Source organism: Medicago sativa, chromosome 6 (assembly GCF_051527215.1).
Source record: "Medicago sativa cultivar Bolivia chromosome 6, Bolivia_mono, whole genome shotgun sequence".
NCBI classification, from domain to species: Eukaryota; Viridiplantae; Streptophyta; class Magnoliopsida; order Fabales; family Fabaceae; genus Medicago; species Medicago sativa.
Genome location: NC_140754.1, coordinates 92292628 through 92320603, shown reverse-complemented (window position 1 = coordinate 92320603; position 27976 = coordinate 92292628). Strand labels below are relative to the sequence as shown.

At 31.7% G+C, this 27976-nt stretch overlaps 1 protein-coding gene and 1 pseudogene across 8 annotated transcripts; both read right to left on the bottom strand.

Moving 5' to 3' along the window:
• Positions 1-108: 108 nt before the first annotated feature.
• LOC146918248 (uncharacterized) lies at positions 109-8210 on the bottom strand (annotated as a pseudogene). Its single transcript, XR_015016094.1, has 10 exons — positions 7982-8210; positions 6254-6525; positions 5838-6072; positions 4944-5116; positions 4480-4622; positions 4053-4229; positions 3390-3969; positions 1885-1997; positions 1155-1398; positions 109-637 (listed from the first exon to the last, which is right to left on the bottom strand). The product of XR_015016094.1 is annotated as an uncharacterized LOC146918248 (transcript).
• Positions 8211-20468: 12258 nt separating this feature from the next.
• On the bottom strand, positions 20469-27728 carry LOC146918247 (peptidyl-prolyl cis-trans isomerase CYP59-like). Of its 7 annotated transcripts, none has more exons than XR_015016092.1 (16): positions 27583-27728; positions 26350-26490; positions 26158-26262; positions 25670-25787; positions 25460-25510; positions 25120-25211; positions 24916-25015; positions 23851-23973; positions 23683-23760; positions 23516-23562; positions 23366-23421; positions 22977-23017; positions 22404-22500; positions 22145-22274; positions 21226-22059; positions 20469-21074 (listed from the first exon to the last, which is right to left on the bottom strand). XR_015016092.1 is itself a non-coding variant. In XM_085719880.1 (15 exons), the coding sequence occupies exons 2-15, from the start codon at positions 26445-26447 to the stop codon at positions 21378-21380; spliced, it is 1818 nt and encodes a 605-aa protein (XP_085576006.1). In that variant the 5' UTR covers positions 26448-26490; positions 27583-27728; the 3' UTR covers positions 20917-21377. The 7 variants fall into 7 exon arrangements, 2 of the variants coding, with proteins under 2 accessions (XP_085576006.1, XP_085576005.1); XR_015016093.1 differs by having other exon boundaries at positions 20469-20800; XR_015016090.1 differs by having other exon boundaries at positions 26350-26486.
• Between the last annotated feature and the right edge of the window lie 248 nt (positions 27729-27976).

Genomic DNA, 27976 nt, shown 5'->3' with positions numbered 1-27976 from the left:
ACGAAATTTTGGGACCAAAACACTTGCAACATGCATGATGCTTTTCCACTTCATCAACTGCCTTTTAGAACTTATAATCTAGTACTTGATCAAATAAAATTCTAGGAATTTCTTGGGATATGAGATTTCATTTCATTTTCAAATTACCTTGCTTCCACTTTTGAGTTTTACATTTCAAACATTCCTATATATGGGAAGCGACTCAGAATCCCAGCTGTAATTTGAGATTGGACGGTTCTACACAGTCAGTACATTAATTTCAAATTATCTCGGCCACTAACTTATGACGGATGGTCGAGATTTGTAACTGTGTGGCAGTGATACAACATGTAATCTACTTCCATATACGAAGAGAAGTAAAGTATTCAATACAAACATGTACATAGCTTAACCAAAGATTTCGCCATCATCACTTTTTCTTCTTGTCCTCTTTATCTCTTTCCAGTTTAACAGGAGCAGCTGGTATGCTGAACCACCATTCTCTAAATCTCCTCTCCCATCTCTCTGTGCTAGCTTTCCTTGGAGGTGCATACATTGTAAATATGTTCAAGAACACAAGGAGAACTATGTATTTCGTAGGTAAGAAAGCCAAAACCAATCCTGCCGATAGAAGACCAAATGCCATCTTCTCCGTTGCCTGATTACCATATAAAGGAACAAGGTAGTACAATGTGAGACAGAAATATGTAATCAACATTGAATAAACTTCTCAATTTATTTGTTATTTGTTATGAAATGCATCCAAACTTCTTAAAAAATAAAAGTACAAATTGGCAAAAGGAGACTAATTTAAAAATTTGATAGTGGCCGTAGTTACTTTGTTTTAGCCCCTGTAATATTTGAATCGTGTTGAATTAGTCCCTATAAAGTAAATTTAATTAATGTCGTATTTTAGGAACTAAGGGCAGTAGTATTGTGTACGTGTTACAGAGACTAATTGAACATGAACCAAATGTTACATTTACATGAACTAAAACAAAATAACGAGAACCAAAAGCAAAATTTCAATTTTTCAAGGACTGTAAAACTTTTTTTTATAGGGACTAAAACCAAAATGAAATATATGGAAAGAGCTAAAAGCATATTTAAGCTTTTTGTCTTTCAAGAAATGCATCTATGATTCGTAAAAATAGCAAAAGGGAATGAGAAAATACCTGAGGAAAAATGGAGAGTAACAAGCCACGAAACTTGAGAAGAAATATGTTACCATCTTGTATGAATTGTTCAGCTTGAGAGACAGCATTCTGAACAGCTAAAAGTTGTTCCATTGTATTCATTGGTGGAGGGGCTATTACTTTAACTTCAGCTACAGACCTACCTTGATTAAAACATCTGGTAATGATCATAAAAGCTGAAATGAACACAAGCACTAGTGCCACTGCATAGCCAACCCAACCCCTGCAATTTATAATAAGATTATCTAAGTTATCAAAAGAAGTCAAATATATCATCATAAGCCTGTTTGTATCGGCTTATTTGAGCTTATCTACTTGCATAAGTACTTGTGAGACTGTTCGCGAGAGCTTACAAAAATAGCTTATGACAAGTCCATAAGCCGTTTTCAGCCAATTTTTGTCAGCCCTCTAGGAGAACTTATAAAAATAGCTTATAGCATTTATGAAAACAATGACTTTTATCTTTTGTTATAGAAATAGCTTATACATAAGCACTTATATCATAAGCACTTATAATATAAGCACTTAATTAAGTTGTTTAACCAAACAAGACCATAATCGGCATGTTAAAACTGAGAAATCAGAATAATGTTTTTCTTTCAGTATTACATACCATCCATAATTTTTCCCCTTAAATTATTTATCTCATTTCTATAGCAATTTCAAATAACAGGTCAATATAATATTGATCGATGTATGAAAGTTTTACCTCCAGATGATGTAACCGAAGAACAAACAAAACCCAGAAGACTTCAATGGATCATCCCAATTTAGCAAAGATTGAAGACACTTCCTAAGTTCATCTAGAGGATAAAGCAGTTCCTGAAAAATAGGGGAAAACGCATGCATTAAAGACAAAATAGGATAACTCGTAGAATCAGTCGGAGTTTTCTGTTCTGATTTTGGAATAAGTAGAAACAGTGAAATGAATCATGTACAATATTGGTGGTAAAGCACAGTCATGTTGTGGTGGATAGCTGCCATAGGTGCTCATTTATAACTCAACCTATAATATGCACCGATACCATTTTAGAATTTGGACTTTAGGCTTAACTCAACCTTAAAAGCTGGCTCAAGAGGTGTTTGCCGTATCTCTAGTTGACGTGGGATCTCAAGTCTCAACCCCCACATTTATACGCAACTTCTGAGTTTTTGAATATATATTTTTGGATAGTGTCATGATTTCTTATGTGTGTATTGCTTAAGAAACTATTTAAGGTTTGAAACTTTTCTCGATCGTTCATGCAAGAAAGTTACCCCATCTTGGTTATTTGATCCATGCCCCACTCGTATCTATTTCATTTAACCCCGATTTTTTCAGATGCCCAGAGCTTGCAGGTCTCTGTTCTTTGTTCACACGGCAGAGACGGCAGTGTCTGTTTATGATTTACAGCTTGAACCTTGAAGGTAGTTGTTATTTCTTCTTCTTTTTTTTTTTTCCAGTGTTCTGTTCTTCCTTTTCCTTCACACTTCACATTTCAATTTCTTCTAATTTTTACCTAACATTTTGTTTATTCTTTTAATTCCATCATATGAGTTAGGCATAAATCAAAACCTAATATCGTATCAGAGCCTATTCGTCAAGCGGGGAGGATTGAGGAAAACTCCGTTGTCACATTAAAAATGGATAAGGCCTAAAAAGAGTTTATAACGAAGGGCATCCGTCGCCTTAAAAGTTAGTCTGGTAAGAATGAATTAGACTGAATTCAAAACCTAAGAGTTTTATTAGAAGATATGAAAAATATCTTGATATGAGTATCGAAAACTATCTCTTAAGATTAGTTATCATCATGATTTGTTTGTAGTCTTGAGTTAGTATAAATAAGGCTTAGTACTCAGTCTCATTTGCATCAATCATCAAATCTTCCTTCAATCATATCAAACCATAATCATAATTCAAAATCATTATTAATTTTCTTCCCTCCTTTGTCATGAAAAAATCCGGAAACTTCATGTGTTTCTTACTTCATTCCCTTGTTCTCATTGTTCCTAGATTGACGGATCCAAGATTGACTGTGACTGTGTGTTTAGACTATGACCCATGTTTACATTCAATTACTTTCATTGAATTCTTACATTATTAATGGTGTCTACTGTCTACGTGTTTGTGTCAATCAGGTGTCTGGGTTCGTGCTTCATATCAAATAATACTATTGGCAAAAGAAAAAGCGTAAGAGCTTGGCTAAAAGGTAAAAACGGATAATGAATTAGTACCTTCATGACAGCCAAATTAGTGTCGATACCATCAACTTTAACCCCGTCAACTGTTGCCTGTGCCGATACGACTTTTTTATAATTGTTCTTAGATTCTTTAACCACTCTTTCCAACAAAGTCGTTTCTCCAACAGTTATTTCTCCAACAGCAATCCTGCTCTCAACAGAGCTGTTTGAACTTGTTCCAAATACGAATCCTAAGTTAGAAACCGTGTCCAAGACCGAGATAGAATACATTCCACTTGCAGGCTTGGAATCATGCCCGTGATCTGAATCTTTCAAGTTTGACATATTTACAAGGGTTTCTAATATCAAGTCTCCACCTGGAAGCTGATCACATAAATTAAACATGAGAAGAGAATCATTCAATACAGGGCCCAGAGAACTGATGTCTTGGATGGCCTGCAAACGCAAAATTCCTAAAACAGCCTTCCAAAGTGCTTCGTCCCTTGCCACCCCTTTAATTCCAAACTTGCTTATAAATTTGTGAACACAAAGAATCTCCCTGATGATGGCTAGCCAATAATCACGACGAGCATGTCCTTTAAGCTCAGGAAATTCCAGTACAGCTGGTTCTGATCTACAAGAGAAATACAACATGAAAGTTAATAGCAAGATAAACTTGTGCAGTTATCTATAAAAAGTAACTGTGCAATTACTTACAAGGATGTCGAACTATAGAATACTGCTTTGTCAAAAAGTCGAGTACCCCATGGTCCAGTCAATTCAGGTTTAACAACTTGGTTTAGATCGTCTGCTAAATCATATCTTTTGGTTTGTCATATGATACAACGCGAAGTTCTTCGAAATAAAGTGCATGATCTGTTAAGATTAACCTTCCTGCATGCATGTTACAGAGAGTCACTAATGTCTTCAAGAATAACCAATGCATGGTTTTGCTGCATCAACAAGTATGTAGTATGTAGGAATACAAGAACACTTTAGATTGAATACGTGTCTGGTGTCCGACACAGCTCTGACACATGGGACTACATTCATTTTCTCAAATTATTATCGGTGTTTACGTGGCAGTGTCATAGAATATATATTTGAGAAAGATGGTATATAAATGTAACTTTAAAGCGCTTACCAGGCCATGTGGATATTCCTACATGCTCAAGGACCGGCTGTGTGGTGACTGTTCCATCAATCTCAAGAATCTTCTCACCTCTAGTTGATCTCATAGCAGAAAGGAGAGACGAATCTGAATTGCTTTTCATTTTTTTTATTGCTCTGGAAAGATAAAAATAAGAATTTAAACAAAATTTTGAGCCTATCGCTAATCACAATAATAAAGAATACAACAGAATAACAAAACTCCTAATCAGAAACTGAAGCAGATATCAAGTATAAATGCTGCACCTTTGAAGTTCTCAATTATAAAGTACAAAAGTATTCTTGGTTTAGTACATGTAGCTACTTGTAGTGCACCCATATTAGAGGGCAAAATTTTAGAGGTATTAAGTAAATGTTTGATCATAAATATACATAGCCTATTACTGAATTCCAGACAAAGGGGAAAGTAGTAACATATTTAAAGGTAGAGGTTATTACTTTTCTATCCCACCGAGGTACTTATCATATATGGGGAACTGAAGGCGGCCACCAGTTGACAAAGTAAGCACCTCAAAAAGATTTTCACAAATAATGACGTTGGCAATGATGGGAACTGCAGGAGCTATTCGACAGAAAGCTTCTAATCCAACAGATACTTCTTCATCAACCTTCTAAACATAAAGGTTCATTAGTATTAGTAAAGAAACGACAAAAAAACCTATAGAATGCATATATAATATAAAAATATAGATAATCATAAGGATAGGCACTTAACATGCTATATCTATTTGATATGGCAATAAATATGAAAAGGCAAAACTGCATCAGAGGTTCTTTAACTTGATTTAAAGTTTTAAAGAGGTCCTTTATGTTTATTTTTAGATTAATAAAAAAGAAGTCCTTTATTTTTTTAAACGTCAACAACATTAGACATTTAGTGATTTTTTGTTGAAAGCCGTGAAAAACTCAAAGCTTCTCTTTCATTAATAGGCTCACCATCACCTCGCAACAATCTGAGCCTCTCATTCACAACAATTGGTGGGCCTCTTAATGAAGGAGAGGCCCTGAGATTTTCGCGATTTTGGATGGAAAATCACTGAAGGTCTAGTGTTGTTGTTTAGAAAGATAAAGGACATTTTATATTTAAAAATAAATAAAGGACATGTTTGAAACTTTAACTACCCCTCAGTGCAGTTTTGCTTAATGGAATAACAAAGAAGAAATGTTGAGTATAAATTCACCAATAGATACGTGCAGAAAGAATTAACATTAACAGAAACATATTGTTCTTCAAAGAATTTTGCAAGTTATTAACTACTTGTACCAATAACAAAAAAGGTATGAGGTAAGGCAAGGTGAAGAAATATATCACTCGTACTCTGAAAGACTTACATTAGTAAGAGGTTGGCTAGTGGCAGCCGGGACCTCCCAAGCTAACATCATGTCATATGTCAAACGCCGGAACGTTTTATCAAGTAGATGACCGGATATTTGCGCTTTCAATGAAAGTGCTTTGAAACAACAATACTCCAATAAGTTCCTTGCATATCGTGATGGATTCTTTAGGGAATCAGACGCCTCTAGATTGAAGCCCTCCTGAAGATCACTTGAAGAGGTCTTAAGGATTCTGCATTATTTGTTTTTAATTACAGTTTAATTTCCAATAAAAAAAATCCGACAATGTAGAGAACGAAAATACACGTTAAGGGTCCTTGGCTACCTAATATTCAAACTAAATCATACAAGAGTGAAAGTTTGGAAACTGATAATGAAGCAATAACGAGTTAAGATGCCAAAAATGCACTTACTTTGCGCATCTACGAACAACTAGGTTTGCAACTGGAGATAGTTCACGTACAAAGTTCTTCCCAGCAGAAGGTGAATTTTCCATCTCCTCAAATTCTTCAGCAAAATAACTCTTCTTGCCAAGCAACCATTTAAGTGATCCATCTTTTACTAGACCTTCAAGCATAGCTCTGGTTTTTCCAGCTGTAGCCATCTCTACTAAACCTACTACTATCTTGTCAAGATGGAAAACAAGACACCTAATATCCAATTTTTCTCAAAGTTCTTGCATGTACTGAAACATAAAGGTAAGGTAGTAAACAAAATGAATAATGAACAACACCAATATGAATCCTCAAAACTAGATCATCATCAAACTCCGAATCATAGATTAATGATCTCAACTCCTCCAACAGTGGTGTCAATCACAAATTGTGAAATAGAGGTTTGTTTAAATTCCAATAGGTTAGGCTATATCACTGTTATATTCACTATTTGACAACATTTTGAACTAAATTGTGCATCACAGAACAATAGCTCTTCAAAGGTTTCATAAATTGTTAGAAAAGTTTGTGATTTATAAGTATGATCATTCTACTCCACTACACTATAACACTAATAGCTATAACCACTATTTGATGACACAGCATTACAATTGGAGCATAGTGATCAGACTTATAAGCCACAAACATTTCTAACAATTTCTGAAGCCCTTCAAGCGTTCTACAAAATTCAGGATTTACAAGAAAAGGTGTGCCATTAATCCACAAAATTGCAAACATGCATAAGGGCAACAACTCTATAGCACCAACACTTCAGATTGAATTGAAGGCATGTCTGAATGTCTAACACCGACATGACACTGACATGTGTGGTTACATACTATTAATTCTATTTCCTCACTTCTATTTGTAGTGCTATAGCTGCTATTTGTAACATTGCATAACAATTGGAGCATAGTGATCAGACTTATAAACCACAAACAATTCAAACAACTTCTGAAACCTTTCAAGACAAGAGTTCTACAAAATTTAGGATTAACAAAGAGACAATATGCCATTAATCCACAAAGCAAATATGCACAAGGGTAACAAACTATATAGCACCAACACTTAAGCTTGAAGGTATGCCAGAGTGACCAACACCGACACGACACTGACGTGTGTGGTTGCATACTATCACTTCTATTTTCGCAAATTATTACCAATATCTACATGTTGGTGTCAGAGTGCTAAAAAGAAATAGTTCTTTTAACTATTTCAATCTCAAACATTTCTTACAATTTCTGAAACCTTTCAAAAGTTCTACAAAATTTATAATTCACAATCGACATTTGCCATTAATCTACAAAAGAAAACATACACAAGGGTGACAAACTATATAGCACTGACACTTCAAATTGATGGAGTGTTTGAGTGTCCAATATGTGCTGGTGTTCATTTCAACACCGACACAATATTGACATGTATGGTTACATAAAATTACATTTTCCTAAATTATTATCAGTGTCTGTATCAAAGTATCTGGTATCTGTGTTAAGTGCATAAACACAAAAGTTCTCACAAAAAAGCAGTGCTTTAACAGTTTAACTATCTCAGACTCAAACACAAACACATAACATGCTCAAAATGATTCAAAATTAAAGCAGATAAATTATAATAAATCAAACTGAAATAAAAATAAAAATAAAAATAAAAAAAACGAAAATGAGTCCCAAACATGCATAACAAAGCAAAACCCAAGTGACCCACCTACAAAACCGACATAAAAATTTCATCTTTAGCAAATGGGCTAGTTTCAAATCGCAAAATATTAACATACACCAAAATTCAAATCAAAATAACAACAACAACAACAACAACAAAAAATAAGCAACTTGAATTGAAGTTTATGAAGAAATTAAGAGTGATTAGTATTGAAAAAAGTATGAAATTAGAGAAATGGATTTAATTTGTGAAGAGGGAAGAATCCAAAGTTGTTACCTTTTTCACAGACAGAATCCAGAAATTGATGATTGCGTGTGATTTTCGTTTTTTGATTTTTTTTCTTCTTTTTCTGGGAAAATACATTGGTTCTTGTATTATTTTTTGATTTAAAAAATGGATTTTGATATGAATAGATAAGAACTTGGTATTACTATAGTTTAATTAATTCAATTGATATTATCAAATGATTAATACATATTTGTCAAAATAATAATAAATATAAAAGGGTTATACCAACGAGTGTTTAGAAATAATTGATGAGTTTAATGAAGGAAAAGTCAATTTTTAAAGTTCAATATAATCAATTCATAATTTCTAAAATAAAATTTTTACATTAGACTTTTTTAGCAAATGCCCTTAGGGCATTTCCCATATGAAAATATAAAATATTATAATTAAATCAAACACAATAATGTTTTATTTCAACTGAATGTTACTTGGACAATTAAAAATTGAAAAGGTATTTTTTTTAGGTAAATTGACAAGGTGTTTGACAACTTAAATTATATATATATTGATCATGCTAACTAGTATTCCGGAGCTGGTCAAAGAAAACAAAATAAGAAAGTTTTCGATTTAAAAATAACATTTTTTAGATTTTTGAAGATGCAATATTACTATATTTGTTTCATTAATTAGTGTTCCGAGATACCGAGTTAGCATTTCTCAAAATATATTATATGCAACTATTGATAATGATTTGATTTGAGAAGGGAGAAAAAACTAACAAAAGACTAAATTGTATATAGATCATACATAAACAGATTGTTGGATAACTCACCACCAAAAAAAGATTGTTGGATAACTAAATAACATTTTTTTTTATTCAATAAGATAAAGTATAATGAAGAAAATTGATGATTTTGGTCTAAAATTTGAATGAAATACGTAGAGTTTATTTAACCACTTTTTAGTTATACTACTATATAAGACCGAATTGAGTATTTAGTAGCACATAAACAATTGTTATTCTGTTTAAAAAACTTATGAAAACAACTTATAGCATATTTGTAAGCTATTTTTATAAGCTTGATAATATATCTTACGAAAATAGCTTATAAATTAAATATAAAAAAAGTAATTTAACTTTATTTTATCTTGGATTATAAAATAACTTATTCATAAGTGTTTATATGATAAATTTGTATGCTATAAACCGTATACTAGGATGTTTATCCAAACAAGATGCAACAGGTAGGTTGAACTATTAGTTAAATCTAGTTTTTAAATCGGTTCTTTTTGTTTTTTGCCACGACTTTACATATGGTTGGCTGGCTCTTAGCTTTTTTATTCAAAAATTTGCAACGTGTTTATAATATATTGTGATCATGTTTATTTATAATAAAGTGAGAAAATCTTAATTGGAGCAAAATAAGTAATAAGATGACGTATTCAAAATTCAAATGGAATAATCAAATAATTGAGTTTAAATTGTTAATGAACTCTCCTAAATAACGAATAGTTCGAGAAAACTTAAATTAGATTTTTAGATGAAACAAAATTTTATTAAATTTTACTTACCTTGCGATTGGACTTTAAATTATTAGAAGCTCTTTCTTCTAAGATTGGGGAAGTTAACAAAAAATAAAATCCAACGGAATCCAAGATTGGTAACCATTTTAATTAATTTGGTAGATAAGATGGTGGGCACATCAGGGTTTGATGCAGTTGGATTTGTATTTAATGAATGAATTTTTTATGCTGATGTCTAGATATTATGATAGGGATTGAATGGTTCCATTGGTTTCTTTATTTATCCTTCATTTCCAATCCATCTAACTCTCATCTTCCTTCTATATCTCCTTTCAACAAGTAAACAAATGATATAAAAAAATCAACTCAATTCGAGTGACACAATTAATATTTGTCTATTATACATAACTAATTTTTATAAGAATTAAATTAAGAGTGAAGGGAAGTTGTTGCAGTTCAATGTAGAGAAGACATTTCTATAAAGACCGTTTACAAAAGTAGGTACATTTATCTCTCTACAATAAACAATTTGATAGATATATTAGATGCGTCTAGGATATAATTTTGACAACACCACAATAATATTCATCACTTATGTCGGTATAAATACTTCTAACCGCGACATATATTCAAAAACGATTAGAAAGTTTACGTAAGCTGTGAAAACTAATCTTTTAAGTTTCGTGGGACTAAAATGAAGAGTAACTTGCATCTATAAAATCATATTCAAACGCATGATATTGATTAAATTAGAAGAGACATGTGTCATCTCATTTAAGCGTTATTGAATATTGCATGCATATTTCATACCGGTAGTACTCATCATTATTAGTTTGCAATCACTCAATAGTAGTAGCATGTTTCAAGATTTTACGATATTCTTTGTCATGTCGTTAACTATATATAGTCATCTCTTATCCACTTAGCCGACATTCGCGTATGAATGATTGCTTAATATTATTAAGGCTTAATTGCACTTTTGCCCCCTATATTTTGCCAATTGTGCGATTTTGGTCCCAATAGTTTGAAACGAGCGATTTTGGTCCCCATAGTTTTCCTTTCTGATTTTATGGTCCCCATCATTTTTTAATCAATTAATGAGTGCCACGTGTGTAATTCTATTATTTAAAAAATTAAAAAAATGAAATTTTTTTAAAAAATTGGAAAAATTAATAAAAATGAAAAAAAAAATCTGGAAAATTTTAAAAATTAAAAATAAAATCTGGAAAATTTAAAAAATAATAAATTTTTTTAAAAAAAATTCTGGAAAAAATCTAAAAAACGAAAAAAATACCGAATTTTTTTAAAAAATTGGAAAAATTAATAAAAATGAAAACAAAAATCTGGAAAATTTTAGATTTTTTTTAACAAAAATCTGGAAAATTAATAAAAATGAAAACAAAAAATTCCAGAATTTTTTTTAAAAAAAATTATTATTTTTTAAATTTTCCAGATTTTATTTTTTATTTTTTAAATTTTCCAGATTTTTTTTTCATTTTTATTAATTTTTCCAATTTTTTAAAAAAATTTCGGTATTTTTTTTCGTTTTTTAGATTTTTTCCAGAATTTTTTTAAAAAAAAATATTATTTTTTAAATTTTCCAGATTTTATTTTTTTATTTTTAAAATTTTCCAGATTTTTTTTTCATTTTTATTAATTTTTCCAATTTTTTAAAAAAATTTCATTTTTTTAATTTTTTAAATAATAGAATTACACACGTGGCACTCATTAATTGATTAAAAAATGATGGGGACCATAAAATCAGAAAGGGGAAAACTATGGGGACCAAAATCGCTCGTTTCAAACTATGGGGACCAAAATCGCACAATTGGCAAAATATAGGGGCAAAAGTGCAATTAAGCCTATTATTAATGCCACTTCATAGTCGTGTTCCCACATACTACATTCATTGAAGTAGTAACCAAAAAAAATCTATCATTTACAATTATCCTACAAGTTCTCCTTAAAAAATATCCCTCCAAAATTCTAATTATATTAATTAATCATTAAATTAAAAAAACATAACAAATAACTTATATATTCCCACTAACTCATGCACTCACACATGCAACACATAAAAAACCCACTTATTATCTCACTAACCCAATTTCAAAAAAAAAAATCTCACTAACCCACCATTTTTGACCAAGATCCACAAGCAACATCACTCGTAAATACACGATATACATGAGTAAATTTATAACCAACAAATTCTTTGAACCACACCTACTACATCAAAATGCAGTTGTTACAAATTGAGCGTTTACTTTTCACCTTTCTCAATACATTTCTCTTTTTCTTTGGTTGTTATTTCCTTCTTTCCTCATGTATCATCTCATCATTCTCTCTTCCTTGTATTAGAGTTGTTGTTTGTTGATTCTTATTTTTGATTTATTTTTCGGGGGCAACACGTTTGATGCATGCACACAATATTTGATGGGAAAGTTCAACAACTTCCTTATTCATTCTTATCCCATGTTTTTACTTTGTCTTGTAATCTGCCGAAAAAATAAAGAGAAGCATTATTTAGTTTTCATTTTGCAATGTTTAGTACAATTCACTTCATCTTTTTCCTCTTGAGGATTTTATTTTTATTTTTTCATATTCCTTTTGATTTGATTTTAATATATTTGATATAATCTTAATCATACTATTTTGCATAATTATGAAACTCCTTTTTCTTTCCTTATTATTTTTTTCTAACTATACATTAGTTACAATGAGATTTTACAAATGTGCCATTTTTTAAACAAAAAAAGCTAGAGGGTGCGGAGAAGGCAAACGATCCCAACTATATTAGCATCCAACAAGTTTTACAATAACTTTTCCCTCCCTTAATCTCATTCTATTAATTAAATTAAAAAAATCATCTATAGTTATAATCATATAGCTATCCAACCTCCACAACTATATTGTTATAATCCTACAAGTTCTACACCACGACTTTTCCCTTCAAAACTCTCATTTTATTAATTAAATTAAAAAAAATATTATTATAGTCTTATAACTACCCACCCTCCATGGCTTTATTCCCCTCTTTTTATTAATTAAATAAAATATTAGAAATTGAAATTAATTTTTTTTTGACAAAAAACTGAAATTAAAATTAAAAAATAGGATTTAAATTAAGAAAATAGAAAGAAAAAAATAATGGAGAGGAATTAGGCACCCATGATTTATCCCATATTTTATTTTTTTTAGTTTTATAATCCTACAAATTCTCCGATAAATAGAAAATCATTTGCTTTGATGTACTTGTTTAGTTGTGTGTATAATTTTTCATTAAAATCGTATGTTCAATAAATGTATGATATACTAAAAGATTATAATAATTTGTGATTTATTGTATGATATAAATGGTATATATTTATTTTTTCATAAGATATAAATTCATTAAAATGTTGCATATTTTTAATTACAATTTTTTTTATGCATGACAATATCAAACGAGTCATACAAATTTCATGATTTATCTTCTTCCATTTAGAAAGTTTTGTTTTTATTATATTTTCATTTCACTATTCTATCTCTTTTCTTCTCATTTATTTTTCATTTGAGAGTATGACAAACAATACATGTAAGTAGTTTATGCCACTTATTTATTAATTTTATACCATTTTTATTTTCAATACTCAAATAATGTTAAAAAATATTAAAACAATTAACTTATATTCTTGCTTAAAAAAACTTATATTCTTCGTTGAAATCAAATTCAATATAACAAACATTCATATCAATGTATTCTATATTTATTTAAACTACAATAATACAATAAAACTTACCCGTGCATCGCTTCGATAAACATCTAGTAATATATTCATCGTCCAACCTATGTATTTTTTAGCGCTTCTTCGAAAGCATATACAACCTTCTTAGAGTATAAAACAAAATCTATACTATCAAAGTGGAAAGCATTATCATGCATTCATGGAATGTTCAAAAGTTTCTAAAGTCTGGTTTGGATCCTCTTTGGGGATTCGGTTTCAGTGGTCATAATGAAATCAACTTCACGGATTGGTTGATTCAAATGATTAGAGAACGAGAGATAAGGATATTATTACCCAAGTTGCATCTCTTACTTATCAAATTTGGTACGCGAGAAACCGAGTATCTTCGAAGAAGTGGATACTCCGGAAGATCTTGTAATTCGACGAGCTACCAAAAGTACCTTGGATTTTAGAATGATGTCGACTCTAACAAGGAAACGAAGCGTCGGTTCAAAATAATAGGTGTGGAAACACTGGAACCAGAACTTTAAATAGCGGTCATACTCACCTTGAAGAAGGTTGGATCGAGAGGTAATACGGATGTGTGTCTTCAATCTATGGGACAGGTGGGGAATTGAGGCTCTTTTCGGAACATCGAAGGGGAAGTTTTGGCATCCGCTTCCGAGACACACGAAGCTTATGCGCTATATAGTGCTATGATGTTGGTTGTTGAGTGTGGCGGCTTTAGAAGGGTAGTTTTTTAATCGTATTGTGAAGATGTTAAACCAAAGACATGCATTCTCGTACATACATGGGAAATGTCTTATCTGGGATTCATAGACTTAGCGGTACCTTTACCAATAGTAAATGGGTCGGCATAATTGTAATAAGGATGCTCACTCCTTGGCCCAATATATTATATTAGATCCAAATAAAGTTTGGATGGAGGAAATGTCTCCAATCTAAATACGAGTAACAATTAATACGGTTTTGTCGGTTTCAAAAAAAAATTCAATGTTTGATGTCCACTCCAAATTTGTATGCAAGCCAATTGATTCTCCAATGTCACACTACAAAGAGGAGAGAACCAAGAGGTTTTTGCAAGGACAAATTATCCTACATCTACGTGGATACACATCCCAATTCCTACCTTATTAATATAGGAAGAAAATGAGGCATCAATGTTGCACTTGTACCGTTCGAGTGGCTTCTTCCACCGAATCATTTCATTTCATGGCGGTCTAGATTCGGTTGATTCCCGTGGCGAAGTACTAAGATTACCACAGATGAACTGTGTTGCTCTCCAATCATCAAGCATATGTGTTGCTCAATCAACCATCTCCATACTTTTTTTTTTTGAAGGAAACCACCCGCATACTTGTTTCATGCTTTTGCCGACATAGATTCAAATTACTTCTCTTGCGTAATCTCCAAAGAATCATGAAAATAATTCACTTTAGTTCAACCCCGGTTTATCCGAAACCACCGCATCCAATAAATGAACAAAGGCCGAACATTTAAAAAGTATGATTTTAGGGTTAAATATGTGTTTAGTCCATACAAAATCACGACTTTTCAAGTATAGTCCCTGTAAAATTTTAATGGTAATTTTAGTCTTCCATAATATTGTAGTTTGTAAGAATAGTCTTTTTGTTTTGAAAGCTTTTTAAAAAATGGATAATTTTACTCTTTCAAAATAGTTCCTATAAAATGCAAATAAGGACCAAAAGTGAATAAAACTTTTGTAGAGACTAAACTTAAAAGATTATATTTTTGTAGGGACTAAAAACATATTTAACACTTCTTTTAAATATGTTTAACCCTTATTTTAAGGCAAATGTTAACTTGTGCCCTCAAAGGCACATGTTAAGGAACTTATTATAGAATTATACGTATCAAAAGTCGTGCATTCAACTTTTTAAAAGTCAAAATATTATGATTTCCGATGCAAAGTTGCTCTTTTTAGGTTCCTTAACTTTGTGCCCTTAGTGGCACAAGTTAACATGACCCTTATTTTAAATATGGGTGGAAATAGGTTGAACCAAGGTAAACTTTGTTAGATTTGAGGCTCACTTGACCAAAAAATTTAAGGCCAAAGTCTGATTGGTTACATGTCATATACTTATATCTTGGTATAAGTTTGGTCATATTAAAAGTATGCTATGTTATAACTTGTAAGCCTAATTAATGCCTATTTTTTATTTATTTAAATCTTTAAATAAATAGTTCAACACATATTTAAATAAACTAATGAGTTACTAGATCAATGACATTAAATTCTTGTTTAAGATATAAAATGATATTTAGAGAGTATAACTTTATATGTCAACCTATTTTTATGATATTTTACTAGTGAACAGTAGGGTATTACGTATGCATGTTCTGTTGGTTTTTTATTGCGCTAACACTGTAAATTATGAAGTATATTTTTTGTGTGAAATTAATTAGATTTTAATTAAAATTATACGTGTTCGCTCTTCTCACCGTAACGCGTGTAAATTATAAACAATATGTTTTTGTGTGAAATTAGTTAGATTTTGATTAAAATCGTCCACCACTATTGTTCCATCAATTTGAAAACGTTACAACATCTTCCATCTTGTGGCTGGTAGTTTTCTTTAATTCACAAACGTGATTGCATCTTTGCAAAAGAATCACATTTCAACCACACTTGTTGACTTTGTTGCAATCATTGGTGGCATCGCCAACTTGTAGTATCCATTGAGTGTCATACCATTATTCAATTGAAGGAAGCACTAGGGTTTTGCGGTTTTGATCACCGAAAGAGTTTCCCTGCAAGATTGTTTCTGATTTCTACATGTTTTCTTCTGGTTTGATTCTTCTCAGATTCTTCACATCTGTTTGGTTACAACACAGCCTGCCTGGCCATGTTTGATTGACAGGTTGAACTTGCGATGCCGGTGACTATTTCACCATCTGTGATGACACGGATTTCGCCCTCTTCTTCGAATGCCACGATCTCTTCTCAGATTGTCACGGTTCCTCACAAGTCCTTTACGGTGGCCCTTGGCGGAAGGGGTTCTCCGCCTGATGACGCTCCCCTTCCGATTCCTTGCATCAAAGGTGATGCGCTTTGAATTAAAATTGGGTAGGAAGAATACTCAAAGGGTTTAGCTTATTGCTAGAATGCCCTATGGGGAAGTCTGACTTTGGTTAAGGGCGATAAGCCTTACACGGCGCGGGATTTGGCTACAAAGCTAGGCTCGATTTGGAAGCTTACACACAAATGGAAAATGGTGCCGCTTGGAAGGGGTTATTATGATTTTCATTTTGAGTCGGTGAGGATTTACGGAAAATTTGGTCGGCTAGTACTATAAATTTAAGGCCCGACACAAAAAATTTAGATGCCTAAGAAGATGAGTTTTTTTACAATCTCTCTCTCTCTCACTTACATGTGGGTCTCACATGCACAATAAATTTAAAAATAGTATATTTTTTTATAATTTATAATTGAATTAATTTAATATTTCAAAAATTATAATTATGAATGAATAGATAAATTATTGTTACAATTTAATGATATAAAGTTATTGTTAGAACTTGTACCAAAAAAAAAAAAGATATTGTTAGAACTCATTTAATATTTTTTGCTTAATTGCACTTTTGCCCTCTATATTTTGCCAATTGTGCGATTTTGGTTTGTAGTTTGAAACGAGCGATTTTGGTCCCCATAGTTTTCCCCCTTTCGATTTTATGGTCCCCATCATTTTTTAATCAATTAATGAGTGCCACGTGTGTAATTCTATTATTTAAAAAATGAAATTTTTTTAAAAAATTGGAAAAATTAATAAAAATGAAAAAAAATCTGGAAAATTTAAAAAATAAAAAATAAAATCTGGAAAATTTAAAAAATAATATTTTTTTTAAAAAAAATTCTGGAAAAAATCTAAAAAACGAAAAAAAATACCGAAATTTTTTTAAAAAATTGGAAAAATTAATAAAAATGAAAAAAAAAATCTGGAAAATTTAAAAAATAAAAAATAAAATCTGGAAAATTTTAAAAATAATATTTTTTTTAAAAAAAATTCTGGAATTTTTTGTTTTCATTTTTATTAATTTTCCAGATTTTTGTTAAAAAAAAAATCTAAAATTTTCCAGATTTTTGTTTTCATTTTTATTAATTTTTCCAATTTTTTAAAAAAATTTCGGTATTTTTTTTCGTTTTTTAGATTTTTTCCAGAATTTTTTTTAAAAAAATATTATTTTTTAAATTTTCCAGATTTTATTTTATTTTTTAAATTTTCCAGATTTTTTTTTTCATTTTTATTAATTTTTCCAATTTTTTAAAAAAATTTCATTTTTAAATAATAGAATTACACACGTGGCACTCATTAATTGATTAAAAAATGATGGGGACCATAAAATCAGAAAGGGGGAAAACTATGGGGACCAAAATCGCTCGTTTCAAACTATGGGGACCAAAATCGCACAATTGGCAAAATATAGGGGGCAAAAGTGCAATTAAGCTTTTTTAAGGCTTAATAGCACTTTTTAAGGCCCCCTATGTTTGAAAAAATTGCGATTTTGGCCTCCTATGTTTAAAAACTACAAAACCGCCCCTTATGTTTTGGTTTCGTTGCACTTTTGGCCCCCGGGGTCAATTTTGACTTGGCCCACGTCGACATGGCACCCACATCACTTATGTGGGGGGCCAAAATCGCAACTTTTGCAAACATAGGGGGGCCAAAAGTGCTATTAAGCCTATTTTTTATTTTTTTAATTCATTTTCTTTTTTTCCATTTTTTTGGTTTTGAAAAATTTAAAAAAAGAGGGAAAATTAATAAAAATCGAAAATAATGAAAAAATAAAAAAAATTGGAAAAATTAATAAGAATGAAAACAAAAATCTGGAAAAAAATTTCGCATGACATGTGTGTATATACATACCACATCATTAAATCATTTTAATAATAAAAAAACATTAAAAGCTGAAAATCTTTTAAAAATAACAAAAAATCAGATTATTTTTTAAAAAAAATAAAAGATTGATGTTTTTTTAAAAATTTTAAAAATAACAAAAAATCAGATTATTTTTTTCGAAAAATAAAAGAAAAAAGCAGAAAAGACATTTAGATTTTTTTTGAAATTTAAAAAATTAGAAAAAAGTTTGGATTTTTTTCAAAATTTAGAAGATATTTAAAAATACTGGAATTTAATTTTCAAAATAAAAAAAGTTAAGATTGTTTTGCAAAATAAAAAAACTGGAAAATATTTAAAATTTTAAAAATCTGGATATATATTTTTTAAAATCCAATTACAATTGAAAAATTAAATTTTAAAAATCATATAATCTGAAGAAAAAAAATTGATTTTAGTTTAATTAAAAATTTAGGAAAAAAATCTGAGAAGCTTGAATTACATAGGAATATTTTTGTAAAAAGAATTATTAATGCGTGTAAAATTTTAAAAAGTGTCTTATTTAGGAGACATTAAAATTTAAAAAGTGAGTACCTCAAGTTGCTCTTCCAATCTCTTTTGAACTAAAATTGATTTTTTCTTCTTCAGATTATATGATTTTCAAAATTTAATTTTCATATTGTAATTGGATTTTAAAAAATATATATCCAGATTTTTAAAAGTTTAAATATTTTCCAGTTTTTTATTTTGCAAAAAAAATCTAAACTTTTTTATTTTGAAAATTAAATTCTAGTATTTTTAAATATCTTCTAAATTTCAAAAAAATCCAAACTTTTTCTAATTTTTTAAATTTCGAAAAAAATCTAAATGTCTTTTCTGTTTTTTTCTTTTATTTTTCGAAAAAAATAATCTGATTTTTTGTTATTTTAAAAAAATAATCTGATTTTTTGTTATTTTTAAAAGATTTTCAGTTTTTAATGTTTTTTATTATTGAAATGATTTAATGATGTGGTATGTATATACACACATGTCATGCGAAATTTTTTTCCAGATTTTTGTTTTCATTCTTATTAATTTTCCCAATTTTTTCAGTATTTTTTTCATTATTTTCGATTTTTATTAATTTTCCCTTTTTTAATTTTTTCAAAACAAAAAAATGGAAAAAAAAGGAAAATGAATTAAAAAAATAAAAAATAGGCTTAATAGCACTTTTGGCCCCCTATGTTTGCAAAAGTTGCGATTTTGGCCCAACATAAGTGATGTGGATGCCATGTCGGCGTGGACCAGTCAAAATTGACCACAGGGGGCCAAAAGTGCAACGAAACCGAAACATAAAGGGCGGTTTTGTAGTTTTTAAACATAGGGGGTCAAAATCGCAATTTTTTCAAACATCGGGGGGCCAAAAGTGCTATTAAGCCTTTTTTTAAATCTTGGTATAATTGATTATAGTTACGTATTATTTTTTATTTTTATTATTTTAACGGTTGGATTGATCGGATTGATTGAACCGTGGAAAATAGCGCGGGAGCGATGAGATGAGACAACAAGCATAAGAGGATCTAGATCCATGATATGTGTGAAATTTAGTTGAAACAGTTAAATGTCAAAATAAAAACGGTCCACACTTCTAAACAATCACCACATTTGGTTATTATATCGAAATTGATTTAAGTAAAACGTACTCATCATGTTCTTTTTATTAGAAATAAAAGACATAAATCATATGTACCCAAAAAAAAAGACACAAATCAACAAGATCAAAGAAACACGTTGAAAATACTCGTATAAATTTAAATTTATTTTATAGATACTCTTATATTAAATTAATTACTCTTAATTCCATTGAATTACTTTTAATATCCTCTCTCATAATAATAAGGGCGCAAATCAAATTTAGCTTCAACACATTTAAAATTTGGTTGATGTTTCTTATAAAAAGGATAAAAAAATATGGACACTTTTGCTTCGTTTAAAAAAACCAGAGGGTGTATATATTTGAAATTGATTTTATAAGCAACTGAATGTTGAACCATTTTAAGTTTTTTTATTAATTGCAAAAAGAACTGCGTCCAATTTTTTAAATCGATTACACAAACAACCGCCACATAGGTTGGGAAGCTAGAGTTTCATATTTTGTAACATCTTACGACTCTTCCGAATCTAATACTAAAATTGTTTCACACCTACATGAAGGTATTTCCCCAGAATGATCATTGTAGTGGGAACCCAACTTCTCTTTTTTAGCAAATAAAGATTGAAATAGTTCTTACACTTACTATGTTAAAAATCTTTCTCATTTCTCATAAGGAAAAAAGGGTACAATGCAATCAGAAGATAGGGCATTCTCTCTAAGGGTCACTTCCTCATTTTTTCCACCCTCCATGGAGAGGGAGCATCATGTAGTTAGGAAGATGATTGACCTTGTCAAGGAGTTAGGCACCGGCTACCTGATGCGTCCAAAAAAAATACCTTGAGCATAAGCGGGAGTGTATTGGAACAACCTGGAGATCCCGCACCTCAACCAGAGGCTGCACAATATGATTTGCATCCATGTGAGCCGTATTATTCCTCATTCATCAATAATAATACGCTTTACTTGCTCACCGGAAGCAGAGGAAAAGAAACAAAAAGAACATTCACAATATAACCATTCAAAGAAAACTCGATTCCACCGTGAAACCATGCCATTTGGGTGGTAGTTTCCGTTTTCCTTTATAACTGTTGATAACAGTCTACAACTGTCTATGCATATCTGTGCTTAAAATCTTGACTTTCATGTTTTTTTTACTGGTAAGTTTTGTTCTTTCGGAAACACCAAAAAACAAGACAAAATATTAGACACATGAGTTTCTAATCTATGTTCCAAATATTAAATACAGCATAGATCTAAATAAACAAAACTTTCTGATTCCACTAATAAAAGTTTAGTGGAACCGAAGAAAACAAAACGTACCGTTTAATTTCACTGTAGTAAACTCTATCTCAAACTTGCATTGACAAAGTTCTGTGCTAATGATTAGGATATGATGACACCAACAGTCATATCGTGTCACCATGATCACCGTGATGCCTTCTAGAGGATGAGGATAGTCATCAGATCTGGTATCATGTCCTTCTATGTTCACGACCTTCCCTCCTATGTCTGTAATCCTCATGGTCCCTTCCACGTTTGTAATCCCCATCATCCAGGCTTCGTTTTCTTCGTCCGGAATCAATCTTCACATCTTCTCTGTAATCCTCATCATTCCTTCTACGTTTGTAATCATCGCCATCTGGGCTTCGTTTTCTTCTTCCAGAATCAACCTTCACATCTTGCCTTACACTGTCTTCAGTTCTCTTCCTATAATCTCGGTCATCCCTCCTATCCAAATGGCTGTCATCTGTTTTTCTCCTATCATCTCGACTAGCCCGTCTTTCTGTGTATTTATCATCGAAGTCTCTTTTTCTCGAGTCTAGCTCATCTTTCCGTCGGTAGTCATCGTCTCTATGTCTTCTTCCCATATTCCTTTCTCTGTCTTTCTTGTCGGCATGAAAATCCGGATCTCTTGCACCTCTTTCCAGTCCCGCTTTATCATCTCCGTTTCCTTCAAGCCCTCTGCTTCTATCGCGATACCTATCTCTGTTATTCGAGCCTGCCATCTCCTGATCCCTACGACCACTATGACTATCATCTTTAAAATTTTCCTTCCTACCTTTTTTATCATACCGGTCATCCCTTTCATATCGCTGGTGTTTTGTTTCTCTCTTTGGACTTTCTGTGTTATCTCCATCAAAAACCATTTCGTATCTACACCATGAAATTGGGGTCATTCATTAGAACGGACATAATCACAGGCAGTAAAAGACAGACATATGCAATCAGAAGTACAGACCTTGCTTTATCTCCACCCCGTTGGGCATTATTGTCCTTCATGATAAATTTTGTGGGTTGTTTCATTGTAGCATCTCCAGTGCAATCCCTAGCAATATGATCAGTGGAACCACATTTGAAGCAACCACCACCTGCAGTCATAAATTATTGTATCAACATGGAGGGTTAGTTTCAATCGTTGACAACCAAACATAGGCTAGCATTCTGTATGATGCCATAAAATGTAAGTATAAAATAAATGCTTAAAGTCATATCATTACCCTTATTATCTTTCCGCATGTATTGTGACCACAGTTTGGCAACACTTTGACTAAAATCCACATGTATCCTTCGATCATCAATCAAAGCATTATCCATCTGCAAATCAGGAGGCCATGAAGGAGAAATAAGTTTTTTATTCATCTAAAAAAATTTATGTATATGTAGTTGAAATTGTAAGTTTAAACTAAAAATTACAAAAGAAAAGAACAAGTCTGCAATCCAATACATCCAAAAGGTCAATCCAAATTGAAACAGGATAACAAAGCAAATAAAACAGTTAAGCAAGCAGATTAAACAATAGCGAAATTATCATTATCTTTAGGAGATAAATACGCCAAACCCACTTAGTGGGATAAGTCTTGGTTATTGTTGTTTAGGAGATAAATGCAATATTACATAAGATGGATAATGCTAACCAAGGAAGATTTTGTAAACTATACATAAGCTTATCAAGGAACTAATAAACCTACCAAAACGTCTGGTGTGCATGAAGCTAACAGTGTCATTTACTGTCCAGAAAAAGAGAGACGATATTACTTAGGAAAAATAACAGGTCAAGATCTCCATCATACCTTAAAATATGCCTGCTCACATGCCAGTTTGTCTTCGAACTCTGTCATGACACATAAGCATTAGATAACATTTATTGCATTAATAACAAGAGTAATTACCCCTTTCACAATTGCAGGGTAGGTTTGAGATACTCTCAGGTCTTAGCATAATATCAAGATACTCTCGAGTCTTAACATAATATCAAGATAATATAAGTTATTTATAAGTCTTCAAACAATAACCTTTTAATTCCTCTTAAAACTAGAAAGATGCAGATTCTCACTAATAAGTCTAAAAGGCCATTTAATGACAAAAAAATCGGAATAATTTAAACAACTGAAAATTATAAATTCCTGGATGAACTTGAAATTGCATAAATTTAACACAGATTGTGGACATACATACTGACCTATGAAAGCATAGCATAAACTGTCACCAGTCTTGTGATCACGAATGATTTCAGCCCTATCATCAAATATTTTAGGTGAGAACAGTATATACAATATACAATATGATATTATTAAATGTGTTAACAAGTCAAATCTTCAGTATTACTCACGATGATACAGTTCCAAAGCGTGAAAATATTGTGTGCAAGTCCTCATCCTGTATTTTAAAGAGAAAATCATTAATTGTTAAGAAAACATTGAATGCTACCTCGGTAAATATGAATGGGTAAAGAAGGAAATTATACAGATCCATAACAGAGCATAAAAGATTACCCACCTCAGTAACCGGATTCAATTTACAGACAAAAAGTACATTATCCGGAGGTTTAACCTCAGCATCTGGAATATCCCCAATCTAAAATAAGGAATAAAGGGAGTTATACAAAGGAATCATAATCAGATAAGAGATCACAAAGTACTAAGATTTTGCGCAACATATACTTACACTCTCAAGCACAACTGCCCTAGAATGTGCTTCCTTTGATCTAATAACCTCTTCAAGTTCTCCTGGGTTTAATTGTTCATCCATGGGCACCCAATCATCTTCAAGTCGGACTTCATCATCAACCTAGTAAAATTGCATTTAGTCGTCACTTTGAAGTTCAAACAGGTGTTTTTACTGAAGATTGTAAAATTCAAATATTCACTATAATGTTTGATATATGATTATAAATACATAAAAAGTAAACCCAACGTATTCATCCAATCCATATATAGATGATGTTGTCATTCATCTCCAAATTAGTCATACAGTGACAACATATATAATTCAATTCGTAAATTGTAGTATCACATTTCACAAAAAATAGGGGAGGGTGTGTTACCCTCCTGAACTAGGTGAAAAAATAAAGTACTGAAATTAAACAAATTAATCGGTGTAAATTAAGCTGAATAGCTCTCATATGATCCTATCCTTCTGCAAATCTATCAGGAAAACCCTCTTAGAAACCACGAAGGAAACGCAAGGGTCTCTTTGGGAGAGGGATTTTGGAAGGCAAGGTCTATATTTTAATATATATTTGAGATTTTTTAATTTTTTTGAAAGAATACCTTGATATATGGTCATAAAACAATTCAATCACACTTCATTCAATTTTAGAAACATTTTATAGCTTGTGTAATTTAGAAAAGAAAAACAATCCTTTACCTCCCCTCTCCTCCAATATCCCCCTCCCAAACAGACTCTAAAGTAACAGGTGGATTTGCTCCCTAGTTTGGATACCATAAAAGGAATTGCTCCCACATTTATCAAACTTAACTAATGTAACTTCAAGCTTATTGCTTTAAAATGTGTCTGAAAAAATAACAGGTGGATTTGCGCGTGTAATCAAGTTAAGAAAAATGAGGTCAGTATTTTTTTTTCTTCCTTTCAATTGGAGTCATTCTCAGTTTCTCAATTCTCACAATTAATGATCTCGTAATAGAAAGGATCGCCGATAAATATAATCCATTCAAAACGTTGCTTGGTTACAAGCTATAAAATTCAATTCTGCAATCAACTTTTCCTTACCTCGTCTTTAGGTTTTCCTTCTGGTGAAGCTTCAGGAATGAACTCAGGTAGCTGAGGAGGATTATCAAAAGGATCTTCCAGGATGTAAGTGTGCTTGATTCTGTTCAAGTAATGCAAGATGGCTACATTACATTCTTCTCAAAAAGACAATCTAAAATACCTCTTTCAATCCACATTTATTAGTAGTAAAAAAGGAGTACAAACCGGATATTTTTAAATGGTCTTCCCTTTCCATCGGCATAAGCCTCATTAATTCTAGTCAAAGTCTCAAATCCTTCAGCTACCTCACCAAAAACCTGCAGGATGGCATACCTTAGAAACCAAACAAATAACTTCGACAGTATAAAAGTTGATAGAGTTAAGTTATAGCTAAGTTTGCTTTTGTTATGATAGCTGCTTCAATTAGTCAAGCTTCTATTATATGCTTTTATTATATTATATGCTTTTATTATATAAAATGTAAATGCACAGTGTATTCCATGCAATGATGCCCATGTACCCTGCGAAACAATCAAAGCAAGGAAAGGATGCCTAGAATACTTACTGTATGCTTTCCATCAAGGTAATCAAGGTCATCACGCAGAGTTATATAGAACTGAAAAAAGAAAAAAATAGTAAGTGAAAAAATAGTTTATTCGATGCATTAACTACTCATGCTTTATACAAGCTTTATACAAGGTTGTCAGGGAAGAACACATGTAGATCAAGTAACAGTAAAGTAATCATCAAGCTGCCACCAAAATCAATGTCATACCTGTGAAGCATTCAAATTCTCTCCTGCACTAGCCATGGCAACAGTTCCAGTCTTAGAATGCTTTAGATCAATATGAATCTCATCATTGAAAAATCGAGCTTGATCCCCATAAAGAAACCTGAAAAATCAGAAGGCCGTTGAACAAAATGACAACATCAAAGTCAGAAATTTTCCAATCAAGATTACTTCTCAAGCTCTCATATCGAAGACGCGTCTCACTGTTTGACACCGACACAACACATGTGATGTGATTACATTTAATCATGTCGTTTTCTCAAAATTTTATTGGTGTTGACGTGTAAGTGTTCATACCGGATAGGTATTAACAAACTAAAATACATTTTAACAGTAACTGAAAATAAAAATCAGAAACTTAACTAAACTTCACAAACTCATATTAAAATATTAATCAATTAACAACCCTAGAAAACACAATTATGAAATAAAATAAAAAGAGTAAAAGAAATTAATGAATTAGGGAATGTTACTTGTAGATAGAATCACCAGCAGTGCCAGTTCCAGTAGGATCACCAGTCTGAGCAGTGAAATCCTTTTGAACAGTATGAAACAAACACCCATTATAATACTTAATCCTAATAACAAAAACAACAACAACAACAATGTTAACATAATGATGTGAAAGAAGAAAGAAAAAGAGAAGAATGATGAAGAAAACTGACTTGCAAAGCTTCAAGAAGTTTTTGCAGGTTAAGGGACATTTTTGGGTGTGTAGATCAATCACCATGTCGCCTAAACTCGTTACCATCAGTACTGACATCACGTCTATTCGTTAGGGCGGGGGGTTCGCGCTCTCTGTCTACCTTATTCATGGGAATAGGATTCACGATCAATAGCAATCATCTTCACAAAAAACTAAACTACCATATGAATAAACAATGCACAGCGCTCAAATCCGAATTATCTTCCCCTATGGATCCTCGAAATTCAGTCACACAGAATAACACACAAAACAGGAAATTGCTTACTCTGTTAATACAAATCAGTATCATGTTCACAATCAATAGCAATCATCCCTAAACATTTAAAATCCACTACCCTCTCTTCCCTATCCAACCAACACATTCATTTCACACACCCATTATCCTAAACTCTAAACCCTAATTTATCCAAAGCGAGACATGCAAAGGGCTGGTTGTGAATCAACCTTCTTAACCCTACCAAACCACAGAGTCTTGTAGCTTATGCGTTTGGTCAGAATCGATTCTTCACAAAAAACTTTTCATAAACAAAAGATAAAGCAAATATATCCTAATTTCTCATGTTTGACCCCTCCGAAGCCAACTGTTACTCTAAAAGTGAAACAAAGAGAAGAGGAAAAAAACGTAATAAATTAACTTAAATCAAAGGACAAAGAACCATAATGTATCAAGGGATCTTATCATCATCAATTATAGTAGAAACTAATAACACTACAACTATCTAAAAACAACTTATATACATGCTATATGTTGTTTCAATAATCTCACCCAACCTATGAAGCACGGATACGGACACGGACACCGGACACAACACGGACAACGACACTCCGACACCGTTAATAATACGAGAAAATTACATAATTCGGTGTAATTACAAGTGTCGGTGTTGGTGTACGACACCAGGACACGCCTAATCCGAGTAGTGTCCGAGCTTCATAGCTCCCAACCAATTTCATAGGAATTCAAACAAGCAAATCAAAACACTGCCATTGTTAAAAAATAACCACCGCAATCAACAAATCCAATTAGGAAAAGTATGAATACACTAAACATAACCTTCTTTATCAACAAAGCATGTGCATAAAACTCAAAAATTCTTCTTAACCCTAACCCAATCTCCACTACAATAACCATGTAAATAAAACTCAATCTCTTCTCACAAATTGCACAGGAAAAAAAAAACAAAGAACTCACCAAAATCGATTGTGAGAGGTAATTGAGAGTGAGAAAACGTCACAGCAGCGGCAGCGGCAACAGAGATTGTGGTGGTCGCGGCAAAGGGTTGGGAAGAAATTGAACAAGGCGGGAGAGAGAGGGAGAGTGCAATTAGTTTTTGTTTTAGCAAAAAAAGGTTTTACACCAAGTAGTAATTAGTTTGAGGTTTGTAACCTATTATTTCGGTCACAATTTTATTTTATCTTTACTTACTTATTCAAATAATTGTATTTTTTTAAATATCTATATACATCATAATTGTTTCTTTGTTGTTCTGCTGGTTTTTGTTTTGTTTTCGGGAAGATGAAGGCTGGTGGAGGTTCGATCAAGATCTAGGTTCTCGTCAATCTCGAATCTGGTTTTTCCGCATTTA